Below are 13,353 nucleotides of genomic sequence, written 5' to 3' on the forward strand. Positions count from 1 at the left end.
AATGTAGCTGAAGTCACTCCTGTGTACAGGTTTCTGTCAGAAGCAGGATCTTCCAGTAGGAGGGTGTGGGGGATATCTGATACTTCTCCATAATTTCTGAACACAAGGTTATGACCGAGTTTAAAAATTTGGAGAGCACCAAAGGTACGGTTTTCAAAAGCACTTAGGTAACTTAATGCACAAAGTCACCTTGAAATTCAAGCCATAAGGTACTTTTTGAAAATCTCTCCTGTAATTAAGAGATAACCACTGCCATTATTCTTTCCTCAAAAGTATGTTGTAAATCTGCTTTCTTCTATTGTATGCACATAAAATACTCATAAGAAATTAAAATGTTTAAATAAGTGCCAAGTAATGACTCTACAGTTTCTAATAACTAGTCCAACATAATATCTGAAATTAAAGTAAAGCAGAAGGTGCATTTTGAAATGTCTCTCAGCCTTTTAAGAGGTCTGTGTAGCTGTTTTCTGATAGATATTTGCCTTCTAAGCTTCTTGTGTTTACGTGAAATATATCTTCCTAAAAGAAAATTCAGATTTTTTTTCTGTAGTTATTGAAAAAAACCTGAATAATTTCAGCTGAAGTTCATTGGTCATGCTTAAAATTAGGTGGAACATAAGTAATCGCAAGGCCAGCACTTAAAAGGAGTGTTTTTTAGAGATGCATCTGAAGCTTTTGTGGAGGGGAAGCATAGGAAGAAGGAGAGGAAGAGGAAAATTTTGCAAAGTAGGTCCCAGCATGAAGCCAGCATGGTTTTTAAACTACACCAGCTGTTTGCAGGATACACCTGTATGCCTAAATTTGTATAGATAGGAGTTTGGGTTTTTTTAAGAACTTAATTAATAGCAGGTGGTGATGGCACCACAAGGATAAAAGTGAGTTAGAAAGGAGACACTTCCTGCTTAAAAGTAAATAAATACATGAAGAGAAGCTAAACAGAGATACAAAGAAATTTCAAAAGACATGAAAAGCAATTATGTGTGAAGCATCACACATGGGCCTCATTTCCTCTTTTGAAGAAGGGGAGAAGTTTATGGGCTATTTTAAAGTCCATGTTTGAATACAGTCCATGTGATGATGTCCATGTAAGAACCTCGTATAATATAAAGAATTAATACCTTTTTTTAATGGATGTGTTTATTCTCTTGTAAAGTCTGTAGGACTGTTTCAAATTGTATAGGAAGGATCATCTTCTGCTAGGAGTCAACACAAGTCCTGTGCATCAGTTAAGGTGAATGGCTCATGGTTAAGGAAGGATTCTGTAGATTATAGGGAGAGCAGTACTTAGAAATTAATGATTTTCTAGGCTTTGTCCATCTCACCTACACAAAAATTGATCTTACCTGTTAGTTATAAATCAGGCGTCTTGGGTACAGTCTAACCCTACAGCTGAATTTCAGAAAGAAAATCACTGTACTCAGTTATTCCACTAGCTGGATTCATGAATAAATAATCTTTGTCTTTCCATTAGGAAGTGTCTTAAGACTTACACACATGGATACAACTGTGTTATCTATCACAGATCCAAGGACCAGGGATTTGGTCTGATTTCCCATTGTCATTTTGAAATAGGTTTTTTTCCTCTTCCCACAGAAATTCTTCCTGTTGAGTAAATCAGTTTCCTTCTAAAACATGTTTTTAATTTTTGTTATGTTTTTCACCATGGCAAATATTCTATACATAGTGTGAACTAAAAATACAGGTTGGAGTTCCATTGATGACATGAGTAACTGTTGCCTGGTTTGTTACAATTCCACTGGAAAATCTTGCGTTTATAGTCTTAATAATTCATCTTTTTATGTAATTCATTTGTCATGGTATGAATCCTGAGTTGTGTGTGTAATCTTTTTTAATCTCTGTACTGGGCTGTACCAAACAATGTGGTTCAAAGTGTCCTGTGCTTCAAAGGATGTTCTACCCATTTTATTTGACTGTTATTTGTTTACATTTCACAGAAATACCCCTTGCACAGATTGCCCTCTCCCTTTCCTGGGTCTGCCTCCCTGCGCATGCAGCCGTGCACATTTAATATTTTACATTGGCTTTTGTGCCTTTTGCAAACTCTCATGTATGATGGGGCAAATTTTAACTCATGTAAGAAGATTTTTGCCATGAGTATTGTTTAATTACCAGAGGGGCAAAAGTAAAGAAGTAGTTAAGGAAAGCTGTGGGCCTGGTTTCTACTTTCGTTCTATCAATACTCATCCATTGCCTACAGCAGGTTTTTTTTCCTTTTACAAAACTAGCATGTTGTCATCATAAAGAGCATTTTCACTGGAAAGATCAGCTTTCAATATGAAGTAGTTACAGAATAATCAGTACTATTAAATACCCTATCCTACTCAGAAATTAAACTTCATTCCTAAATTCTATTTACTCCAAGTTTTCAGTTCTTATTTTAGAGATAAAGAAGCAGCCCAGTAAATGAAAACCAGACAGGGACGTACCTCCTCTTTCTACTGTCAGACGCCTGCATCAGAGTACGAGGACAGCAGGAGAAAGCTTGGCAGCTCTGTTCTTACTGAACAGCTTTTCTGAACCTGGAGTTTTCAAGCTGCTCTTGCAGATTTCTCTCTTGCTTATTTATAGTACAAAAATAATCCAAGAATTCTTTTTTTTTTTTTTGTAATATCATTATGTTTACAGTACTAGTCCATGGAAAGACTTATGGGCTTATGCCATCGTTGAATCATATTTCTTTCTTTGTGGATGTTAGTTATGATTTATATGTGTATAAGCAGTCAGGGTTCTTGAGAATTCTTCTTTGGTTAGACTGAAGCAATTCCCATTCCTGTTTAGCCTCCACCAGGGAGTATCTCACATTCACTCAAGGTTTGCAGTTGACTTTGGGGAATCTGGCAGACTGAAATATAATTTGTTTGATGAGGTGATATTATTAAAGTAACTGATATTATTAAAGTAGCAATTATAAAGTAATGATTCCTAAAATGCGGGAGCTACCTCCCAGACAGGGGCAGGGGACTGCATGAAGATGCCACAGCCTGGTTTTTATATTGTATCCCACTTTCCTTTAGCTTAAAAAAACAAGTTATATGGGGCATGGAACTGAGGAAAACCTGCAGCATATGAAATAAGGTTAAGCAGTGCAGAGACATCTCCTTCTGAAGTACAGGTGACAAAATATTTCTGAGACCTCAAATGGGATACAGATTCTGGTATGTCAGAAGCTACCACTGTAAATTCTTTTCCTTGTTCTCAAAAGATGCAAAAAAGGAAAAGTTGCAACTCAGTGTTACCAAGGTTTTAACCAAACCTTGGAAATTATATACACAGTATCCATAGACAGCATAACCAATGAGTCAGAAATACAGAATCATAGAATAGGTTGGAAGGGACCTTCAAAGGTCATCTAGTCCAACCCCCCTGCAATGAGCATCGACATCTGCAACAAGAGCAGGTTGCTCAGAGCCCCGTCCAGCCTGGCCTTGAATGTCTCCAGGGATGGGGCATCTACCACCTCTCTGGGAAACCCAGAGTTTCACCACCCTCATTGTAAAAAATTCTTCTTCATGGCCAGCCTGAATCTCCCCTCTTTTAGTTTAAAAGCATTACCCCTCGAAAGGCATGTAGACCTGCAGTAACAAAAAGGTGGATGAAATCAGAACTGTCATAATTATTCCTCAAAAATGTATGACCATAGCAACAATAAAAATATTTCAAATGTTTGCACAGTGTTAAAAGGGTTTAAAAGAACTTACTGTTTACTCTTGGCAAAAATCTGTATTACCACAGACTATTCTTACATCCTTGTGGCTTAAAGACATAGTTTTTTGGTTTTTATTTTACAGCAAGCCAGAAAGCCCTATGATGTCCGCGATGTTATTGAGCAGTATTCTCAGGGTCACCTCAACCTGATGGTGCGAATCAAGGAGTTACAGAGGAGGTATGTCAGTAAAGTTCAGTGTCTGTATCTGTAAACAGCAGCAGAGAGATACTTGTAAATAAGTCGGTGATCGGGACCAGGGATCAAAAGCTGAGAGGGTTACAGGTGTCAAGTTGGTAGGACTGTGCAAAGTTGCGGAATATAAAATGGCGTTCAAGCAAAGTTTTCACACAGGAAGGAAAAGGCAAAGAGCTTAAAAATCTGATGATTGGGACTTTTCATCATACTTACATGTATTGCTTCAGTCCCTGCTAGCTTTGACTATACACTGTAATCACTATATGTTATGGGCTCTATTATACTTGCAGAGTGAAATACTGTCACCTGCTGTGGTGGAATTGCACTTAAGAGCAAACTAAGAGTGATAGATGCAACAAGTAAGCTGTGGAAGACCAAGGAAAAGAGGAAACAATGCTGTTCATGTGGAAAAGCAACGGGTGCAGTAAAACTTCACAGTGCTTAAAGAAGCTAAAGAGCAATCTAAGTCTAATCTCATTGTGTTATTTTTTTTTTAATATTATTTCAAGCTATTCTTAGCCCAAAGCAACTTACAGGACAAACCAGAACTACTTGAACTTCACTTTGCTTGTTTGTGAAGAGGTCTTTCCCCTCCAGCTAGAGAAGGTGAAGACGCTGGTTCAGGCTGATACAATAAAAACTAAAAATGATTATTTTTGTTTTAAAGGTTGGACCAATCCATAGGGAAGCCATCTCTTTTTATCTCTGTCTCAGGTAAGTTAATATGAAGGATGTGTCTAAAGTTAATTTGATGAAGATGTAATTAATGGAAAATACTTGTTAAAATACTTTTTATTTTGTTGCCAAACTTTTAAATAGTGCCAACCAGTTGTGGTCTGAAGTTTAGGCAACCACAATAATATTTAGTCATCAACAACTTTAAAATAGGGTTGTTCTTATTTAGATATTTAAAGCACCTACTTTCACTGAAGTTTTCAAAATGTTGGCTCTAATTTCTCCAAGACTTACCATATTTTCAATAAAATGGTATGCAATGATTACAGAGTTCTTATGAAATAAGTAATACTCACATAGAGCTTCAATACTTTTGAAAAGAGACGGGAAAAGGAGCAGGAAGTACTAAGTTTGTTTGGGGGTCTGGCTAATCAAAACTCTCTGTTAATTTTCAATATTGTCCATAGAGTAGGAAGCGGGGGGGAAGATAAAATGTTACCAAATGCATTGTTCAAATTGGCTGTAGAGTCTTTTGCATAGTGGCAGATTTTTTTTTAATGGCAATTAAAACATATTAACTAAATTGGGAACAGTTTTGTTCTCCTAGGTTAAAGCATAAAACTAAGGCTGAAAGTTCCTTAAACATAAGGGCTGTTAAAAGCCATGGCATGGGTAATGCTATAAAAAGAAACAAAAAGCCTTTTTTAAGGAATAGAACTACCAGCCTGGCAAAGGTGTTCAGTTACACTGCGTTGGTGGGCTAGTTAAACACACCCTTTTGTGGCTTGCTGCTATTTTGTTATACTACCATATATTAATTTGAAAATGTTTCTTGTTCCACAGAAAAAAGCAAAGATCGAGGGAATAACACGATTGGTGCCAGGCTGAACAGAGTAGAGGACAAGGTAAGCCTCAGTTCGACTGGCAGTGAATAGGGATATGGTCTGTGATGGAACAGTGCTTGTTTCATAGGATGTGCGGAAAAATTCGGTTTAAAATAGAGTTGAATTTGAACCTGGCTTTTCCAGGTGATGGAGCTTAATTTTTGTTGTGGATTGCACTTCTGGTTCTTTCTTGTCATTTTAACAGAATAAGAAAAAAACAGACTTTAATTGATTTCAGTCTCTTTTGGGACTCGCTTGGGTTTTGATTCTGAATTGTATATATTACACGTGTCTCAATGCTCTACTTCCTTCCTCCACAATAGATAAAAGGCTCTGTTCCTTTAATACCTCAGTATTTTACACTCCCTAAGATTTCCCTTTGATCTTTGCTCTGTTGTTTATATAACTCCACCTACAATTCCTTAGAGAAAGCGAGAGCAAACCTCATTCTGTCCTGGTTTTCATTCATTATGACAAATGGATTTTCTCCTTTCAAGTGACGTGAAGCCAGAAAAAATCAGAATAGTTCTATAATCTCAAATTACCAGTTAAGTGCTTTGTAACCCTTTAGTTCAATAGCCACAAGCTGGCTGTGCTTGAAAAAATAGATGACAGGTAGAGGTTATGTAGTCATTAGAAAATATACATTTGCCTGTATTGGTATTGAGCAAAGAAAGGGAGAACCTTAAGAGAAAAGGTTTGAAGCCTTTACTGGTCTCTTATAGTGATTTGGTGAGGGAGTGAAAGAATTTCTTTAGCTTAAGATTATTTCACTCATGTATCTAAACTGTTCATTTGGTATTAAGGAGTGAAACTTTTCCTGACAAAAAGAGGTTTCAGATTGTTTCTTCCCCAACTGGAACTATGTGATAATGTCATGAAGAATTTGTTCTGAAGAAATATCCAGCAAATATTCTGCAAACCAAAAGCGGTGTGAGCAACAGATCCCAAAGGACACAAATTGAACACCCTGTCTGTATTGATTCACTTGTGAAATATGCATTCCTTACGTATTTCTCCTTAAAAACTTAAGGTAAACTTGAATGATAGTACTCAGAACTGTACTTCAATCTATTGGAAGTAAATGGCATTTTAAAGGTAACAGGTGCCTTTTGATATATAGGGTGACACACCGAAAGGGTGAAGTCGAAGGTAGGAAGGTACAGTGCATTTTGCATGGAGAAGAATTGCTGTGCAGTGCTCGCTTGGATCTATGGCTGGTAAATGTTGTTACACATGGAAGCCCTTTCCAGAAAGTTTGGAATACGTTTATTTATTTTCTCTCCATAATGTCAACTAAAAGTGTGGAACACTAAAAAAGGTCTTGTGACTTGTGACAAAGAGCAATGACTTTTCAGTTTGGACAAATAATTCTCACATGACAGCTAAAATAGCTTCTTAGTGCTATTTGTAAAATCTCCAACGAGCCTGGGAAAGCGTTAGTGTTTTACTGGCTCAAAGATAAGCTGTTTGCCGGTTATTAATTACTCTTTTTACATCCTTACAAATAAGTACACCGTGAATTTACAGTGACTGTTGTTTTATGTCTTGTAGTGGGACTGTAAAACACTCCCTGTTTAATTTTAGTATAGCCAGGTTAAATTTTAGCCTTGTTTTAAGTAACAGACCCTTCTTTCTTTGCAGTTGCATGAGGTCATCTGTGGTTTCAGAGTTGTATGTTATCTGCCCTATACAGCTAGTCCTATCTGCAGGAATTTTATCTGAAAGCAGCTGAAAGGCTAAAAATAGAGAATTTCGGTTGGATTCAGCAAATAGTGGTATACATAACAACACACAGGCAATGCTGAAGTCACATTTTTGCTGCAGATGGTGGCCAAAAGCAAGTTTTTTGGTATTTTTGCTCTCAGAAATTAGCCTTCTCATTCTCATGAAGTAGACAGTACATTATATGCTTTCAACATACAACAAAATCCTTCCTGAGCTGAGCACTATATAAAGAATATTTGCATCGGCTGTTTTTTAAGGTGACTACGTATTTTAAACAGTTGCATCTCATTTGGTTTGTAAATTAGTTTTGCATGATGGACTTCCGAAGGAGAGATTTTCAGTGCTGCAGGCTAGTGTCAGCATCTAACCACCTTTTGTGCATTTCAAAAATGCCTGTTAAGTCATTTTAAAATGAGCCATAGCCTTCTCAAATTAGGTGGACACTCCTGCAGCAAGAAGTTACACAGTACTTCCCACGCCACAGAACTAAGCTGAGTTCTTCTAATAGATCTTTCTCGGTGATCGTTAGCGTGCTCAGTGCAGCAGAAGGCTGGTGTACAGTTGTCAAAAAGTCTGTGTTAAAGCAGAAAGAGAAGAAACCTTGAACCTTCATTTTTTCAGCGTTCAGATGCTTCTGCTTATGAGTGTCTGCTGTCAGCACAGGAGCTGCTGTTTGCACATCACAGAGGCAGAATCCAATTTTATGTGTATTCCTATAGGCTTTTGTGAAAGTGGATTTTAACAGGAGAAGCTTTTGCAAATAAAGTTAATTCTGCCTTCAAGAGTATTTAATTGTGTTTCTGGGACATCATGTCACTTTTGCAAAGCTCTTGTACGTGTGGCACAAGCGAACATGCTCTAGAGTAGTTACATTTATACAGTCCTAAAATTGCATTTGGCCCTTCGAAGGCAACCATGAGGCTAATGAGGCCCCCGGTGAAAATGAGTTTGACACTCCTGCTCTAGAGGCAGACGTGTGACTGGCTGTGCAGAAGGAACCGAACCTGAAAGGGGCATTTTAAGAATAAAATGCTCCAACAGCGGTATCTTGACAGGAATTGTGATTTCCAAGTATTGAAATCAACCAAAAAAAGCATTTTCTTCTTTTAAATTTAGGAACATGTTTATTTGGGAGGCGGGAGGTCTCTGTAGAGTCTAATCATCTTGTGCACTGAATGAAACTTTTACCTTGTAATATATACAGTTTGTGATAATGTAACTAAAGGTTTCCCAATATGCAAAAGCCAGAGGGATGAATCACTTGCAGGAGCCTTCCTGCAGATTCCTCCCCAAACAATTTTTTTGTTTTGGCCACCTGAAAAGGTGGTTTTGTAAACGTAACTAGAAACTGCACAACCTGATAGACCTTCGTGAAAAGAAGTCACAGTCCAACATATAATCACAGCACATTTTTCCTTTGCCGTTGTTCCCTGTTGCTTACAAAGCTGAGGGCAGCAAATGCCACGTTGCTCTGGAGGTGTTTCGCCATGTGCGGGCAGTCACAGCACCCGCCATGCCCACAGCCAGTCTGTCAGTACACCAGCCAGCTTTGGTCCAGAGGGCATGGAACTGCTGTCGTGCGGTCCCCAGGCTGAGCTCACAAACCCCGCTCAGCAGCAAAGGTCTAAGTGTGTGCATGTATATACTCCGGTCCAGTCCCTCAGAGAATGTTGTTGAGCAGGATTACAGCAGCAAATTAATTCATTTGCAGTGACCAGCCTTCTCTCTTTTTATCCTGAATGACTATTCAGCCTACCCTCAAGAAACCTGGCCACTGCTGGCTTGCTACCAAAGTCAAAATCAAAACCAGTTTTTGCAGAGAGGCACAGCTGCTAATCCTCACACTGGGATCGCTGCGTGCCGATGGTTTAATGCTGGGTGTGCCCAGCCAGGAGCAAGCCCGCAGTGCGCTCCAGAACCTCTGTGTGCCACATCTCCACTTTTCACTGCTTTAATTTTAGCTTGGCTAGAAATGACTGTAGTGCTAATTTCTTAGAATAAATTGATCTGTTATTTTTCAGCCTTTTACCGACCATTGATTTAGATATAACTGGCGCAGCTTGCATTGTTCAGGTAGTCAGCCAGACTTGGTGCTTGGCTGCCATAAGATAATTCAGTCTTAAATACAGGCACTGCATTAAATCATGGGGAATTTACAGTTAGGGCTAAAATCGGTGGTCCCTGGACTCCCGTCAAGCTTTTGTGCCTACATATCAGGCTCCCCCAGATGTCTGTAGGTCCTGCCTGTGGACCTCCCAGAGTAGAGATTTACAAAAAAAATTTAAAAATAATTCTGAACAGTAGACATTATGTTCTATTCTCTGTTATTTTAAAAATAGGACTTAACCTTCTGCAATGATTTGGACACTTTAAATTCTCCGTTTTAAGAATAGTTATAGCAATCCAAAGCAATTTTCTGGGTGTCCCGTATACTCAGAACTATTCCTGTACCTGACAGTAAGTACAGATTTATTATCAGTATTGCCAAGGTCACAATTAACATCTTATAATAGTCTTTTTCAGCTATAGGGAACAGTAGGAGCAGTGCTATCTACTGCTAAATTTTAAGTTGTAGAGATTTAAGCGGAGATTTCTGTTTAAATGAAAGGTATGTAGTAGTGAGGCATGTGTCTTTCAATGTGAGTCCAACAATTCTGCAAGACAGTATTCATTCCAAGCATACGCACATTTTGCATGCTAACAACTGAAAATGTGGACCCTCATGTTCTGACTAGTACCAACCAACCCAAAGAGCAACATGGAGAAATTCAAACATGCGGTGCAGCACCGAACAGAGAATCGTTTCACTTTTTTGACAGATTTACTTTAAAAGCAAATTGTACCACTTTTTAAATCTATTAAAAACAAATCTATTATGTGAATGCATCTACCCTAAAATAGATGCTACCATGCTTCTTGAGTTGCCTACTGGAAATCTGAACTGATTTTGGAAACCAAAACTGAAAGGAAGTTCTCTTCTTTGCACATTTCTTTTGAGTTCTGGTTATTGTGATTTGGTTTTCTGTCATCCATCTACAATGTCTTTGATTGTTAAATGTATAGATCCCCTGTTCAGAAAACCTATAAGGATATGATAGATATTTGAAACATTTTTCGCTGTGAATGCTGAGTATGGAACTTGGAAGGATAAATAAGTACAAAAGCTATTTTGAGGTGGCTTTCAAAGAGTAATGGAGACCTATATGTTATAGCATTTATATATGCAGTATGGCATTTTCTTCTGGCTAAATAATTTTCCTTAATTGTTTCACCAGAGTATTGATTCTATCCATATGTGTACTGGCAACGAGTTTGGCTGGAACCCTTTTAAGTGTAGTCCAGATGAAGTGAATGACCATTGATAAGTCTAGATCCAGCTTCTGATTTTACACTTTTTCTTTCCTGTTCTTGCTTTCTTATCAACCAATAGTTCCTCATCACAAAAAGATTTTATATCTAGCTTATTTCTCTTGTTGGTTTGCTAAAAAAAAATATATGAACTTGAGCTGTATATTGCAGAGGAATTCCCCTGTCACATTAATAAATTTCATTGTATCACAAGGTAAATTTAATCATGCCATGAACTCCCAGCCCATCCAATGCAGAAAGGTTTAGGACAGACTCCAAAGCCCATTTAAAGGTGATGGGAGTCTTTTCTTTGACCCGGCAGGCTGTGAAGCTTGCCTTTTAACCAAAACATAAGGTAACCTCGATGAGCCAACATTTCAACCTTCCTTCATCAGCCTTCCATAAAGCATTAAGCTTTATCAGAGATATATGCCTTCCAGAGGATTTTTTGTCTTTTGGTTGTTGTGATACAGTTTTGCTCAGTAACACAGATGTGTTACTTACATGACAGCATTTCTCTCACAAATGGAAGTATAGGTCTGTACATAAATGTGTGTCATTATTGGATGTTCCATATTTACAATCGTAAGAACATATATTAGGTAGTTTAGCATTTTACTTAGAAAAGTGTTACCTCATCTACCTCTTCCTGGGTTCGCAAATACCAGGTTTCGCATTGACAGCTGGTTCACCTAAAAGAATTCTTCGTGTGTGGCCAGTCTTCCAGTTTTAAATGAAATATCCTACCTAACATAGGATCAGACCTTGGTGGGCTTTTTGTCTATTTTTAATGGCATTCTGTAGCCTGTGGGAACAGTTACTCTGCTTCCTGGTTTAACATAGCAATTAATGCAAACATCAAAAAAGGGACATTTTGGCTTTATTTTTAATTGAATAATGATGCTGAAAACCTGATGGTAAAAGACTGTCAAACAACCATCTGACTTTCTGGTCAGTGCTGGAAACCATGGTTAGATCCATAAATCATCAGCTGGAAGAGATGGCTTTGGAAAGTGTCTGGCACAGAAGTATTCAGCACTTCGCAGGCTGAACATACACTAGGCAGTTCAGGTATTGAATATCAGCAGCTTCTGCAATAGGTGTGTGAGGATTTGCCTTCCTGAAACCTAGAAGCAGAACTAAAAACTGGGGGTTTGGATGGAAGTTTTAAAAGATATACATAATCAATAAAAATCAAAAGAACCACTGTCAAGCAGTTACTCATCTTGTACGTAGTTCTTGCAATAATGCAGAAGTAATAACCTGGGGGATGTGGAGGAATATTAAGAGACGTATGGAAGATTAAGCATCCCTATTAATTTAATCCTTAGTCTTTTTCCAGATGCTGAAGTACAAGCACGTGGAAGCAATTTCAGTGCTGATCTTAGTGATGGAGGATGCCCATTTTCTATAAATTGGACTACAACTAAGCACATCCTTCATCAATCTAGGTCATTAGGCAGCCTTAAATTGTAATAGCTTTTCTCTCACCAATCTGTTAATATTGCAGTGGGTAAACAAAAGAACCCTGCAGATTTCAATTTCCAGTATCCAATGCTTCCCATCTCCCCAGCTACAGTAAAATAAAATGATCAGGCATATATGGTATAAAAGAAAACCAAAACCACTCGCTTGTAGGAGTCACTGCTGCCAGAAGCTTTGGTAGCTGAAGTAGAAACAAACTGAGAGAGATTAGGCAAAATCATGGAGAAGGGCTCACTTGAGGATTGTTAAACAGAGTATCTGTATCTAAACTCCAGTTTAGCTAGTGCTTTAAATAGTACTCAGCAATAACTTGGTAAAAAAAGGAAAAGCATGAGTGCTTTCTTGCACTCTTTTTTTTCAAGACTCTGCCGCAAACGTTGCACTAGAAACAAGGTAAGTGGTCCAGATAAACGTTGGTCTTGTTCAGTATGGCCTTTTATGCTGGGTTGTTGTACACAGCTGCTTGCTCCTGGATGGGGCACCCACAGAGCCCCGGCAGCTGCCTGGGCCTCTCTAGAGGACATTCCTGAGAGCTTCTGCAGCACCACACCTTGAAGACTGTAAGGTCTTTGGAATAACATTGTTATCTGTTTGAAGTTAATTAGAACCTACCACAGCACAAATGAAAACCAATCAATTCCTGTGTTAATTTTGGAATTGCTCAAGATACACTGTGTTGCGTAGTATCTATAACCTGTAGGGTATTTTCTAGGTGCAGTAGCTTAGGTACAGTTCCAGACCCGGCCTACAGACCAGTGTTACAAGCTATCGTGATGTTTTGTGGTCTATTTCTGATGTGTCTTTTCTTGGATCAGAGGAAATGTGATTATATCAAAAAACCAAATCTGGCATTGAATATGAGTAGCCACAGATGGTGAGGATACTGAGGATCGTTAGCTTACTTTTAAGAATTGAGAGTATACACTTCCTCAATGCTGTAAAATAAAGTTAAGCAGGACAAAATATTATCTTTATTCTAAAGAAAAGTGTCTGAAGGTGGTTCAAGCTCACATGCAGTTGCTGTGCTAGTATTCAAAAAGCAATGACTAATCAAGTTCTGTTCATTCAGTCACATGCAGTCATCTGTGATGCTCTTCATATTTTATGAAAAGTAAAAAGGCAAAAGTGAAATACTCCTAAAGAGACGCCTTTCCGATTAGGTGAGTTGCTTTAGATTTTACCTCAAATTTCTAACACTTCTGGATGCAGACAGTAGTTGGGAAGCATGACACTGAAGGCAGAATGTAAACCTTTACAAATACAAAGTGTTATATATATATTAATTTTTAAAATCTCATTGATGTCTTCCCT

At 38.1% G+C, this 13,353-nt stretch overlaps 1 protein-coding gene across 3 annotated transcripts in view; it reads left to right on the plus strand.

Annotated features, from left to right (window-relative positions):
• KCNQ1 (potassium voltage-gated channel subfamily Q member 1) overlaps positions 1-13,353 on the plus strand; it is a 355,093-nt gene that overhangs the window by 244,369 nt on the left and 97,371 nt on the right. For all 3 annotated transcript variants that reach the window (XM_065637046.1, XM_065637047.1, XM_065637048.1), the window contains 3 exons: positions 3,810-3,904; positions 4,590-4,636; positions 5,441-5,502. In XM_065637046.1, coding sequence (XP_065493118.1) covers positions 3,810-3,904; positions 4,590-4,636; positions 5,441-5,502 — 204 coding nt within the window. The remainder of the gene's footprint in view (positions 1-3,809; positions 3,905-4,589; positions 4,637-5,440; positions 5,503-13,353) is intronic.

The sequence above is a fragment of the Caloenas nicobarica genome, chromosome 5, assembly GCF_036013445.1.
Source record: "Caloenas nicobarica isolate bCalNic1 chromosome 5, bCalNic1.hap1, whole genome shotgun sequence".
Classification (NCBI taxonomy): domain Eukaryota; kingdom Metazoa; phylum Chordata; class Aves; order Columbiformes; family Columbidae; genus Caloenas; species Caloenas nicobarica.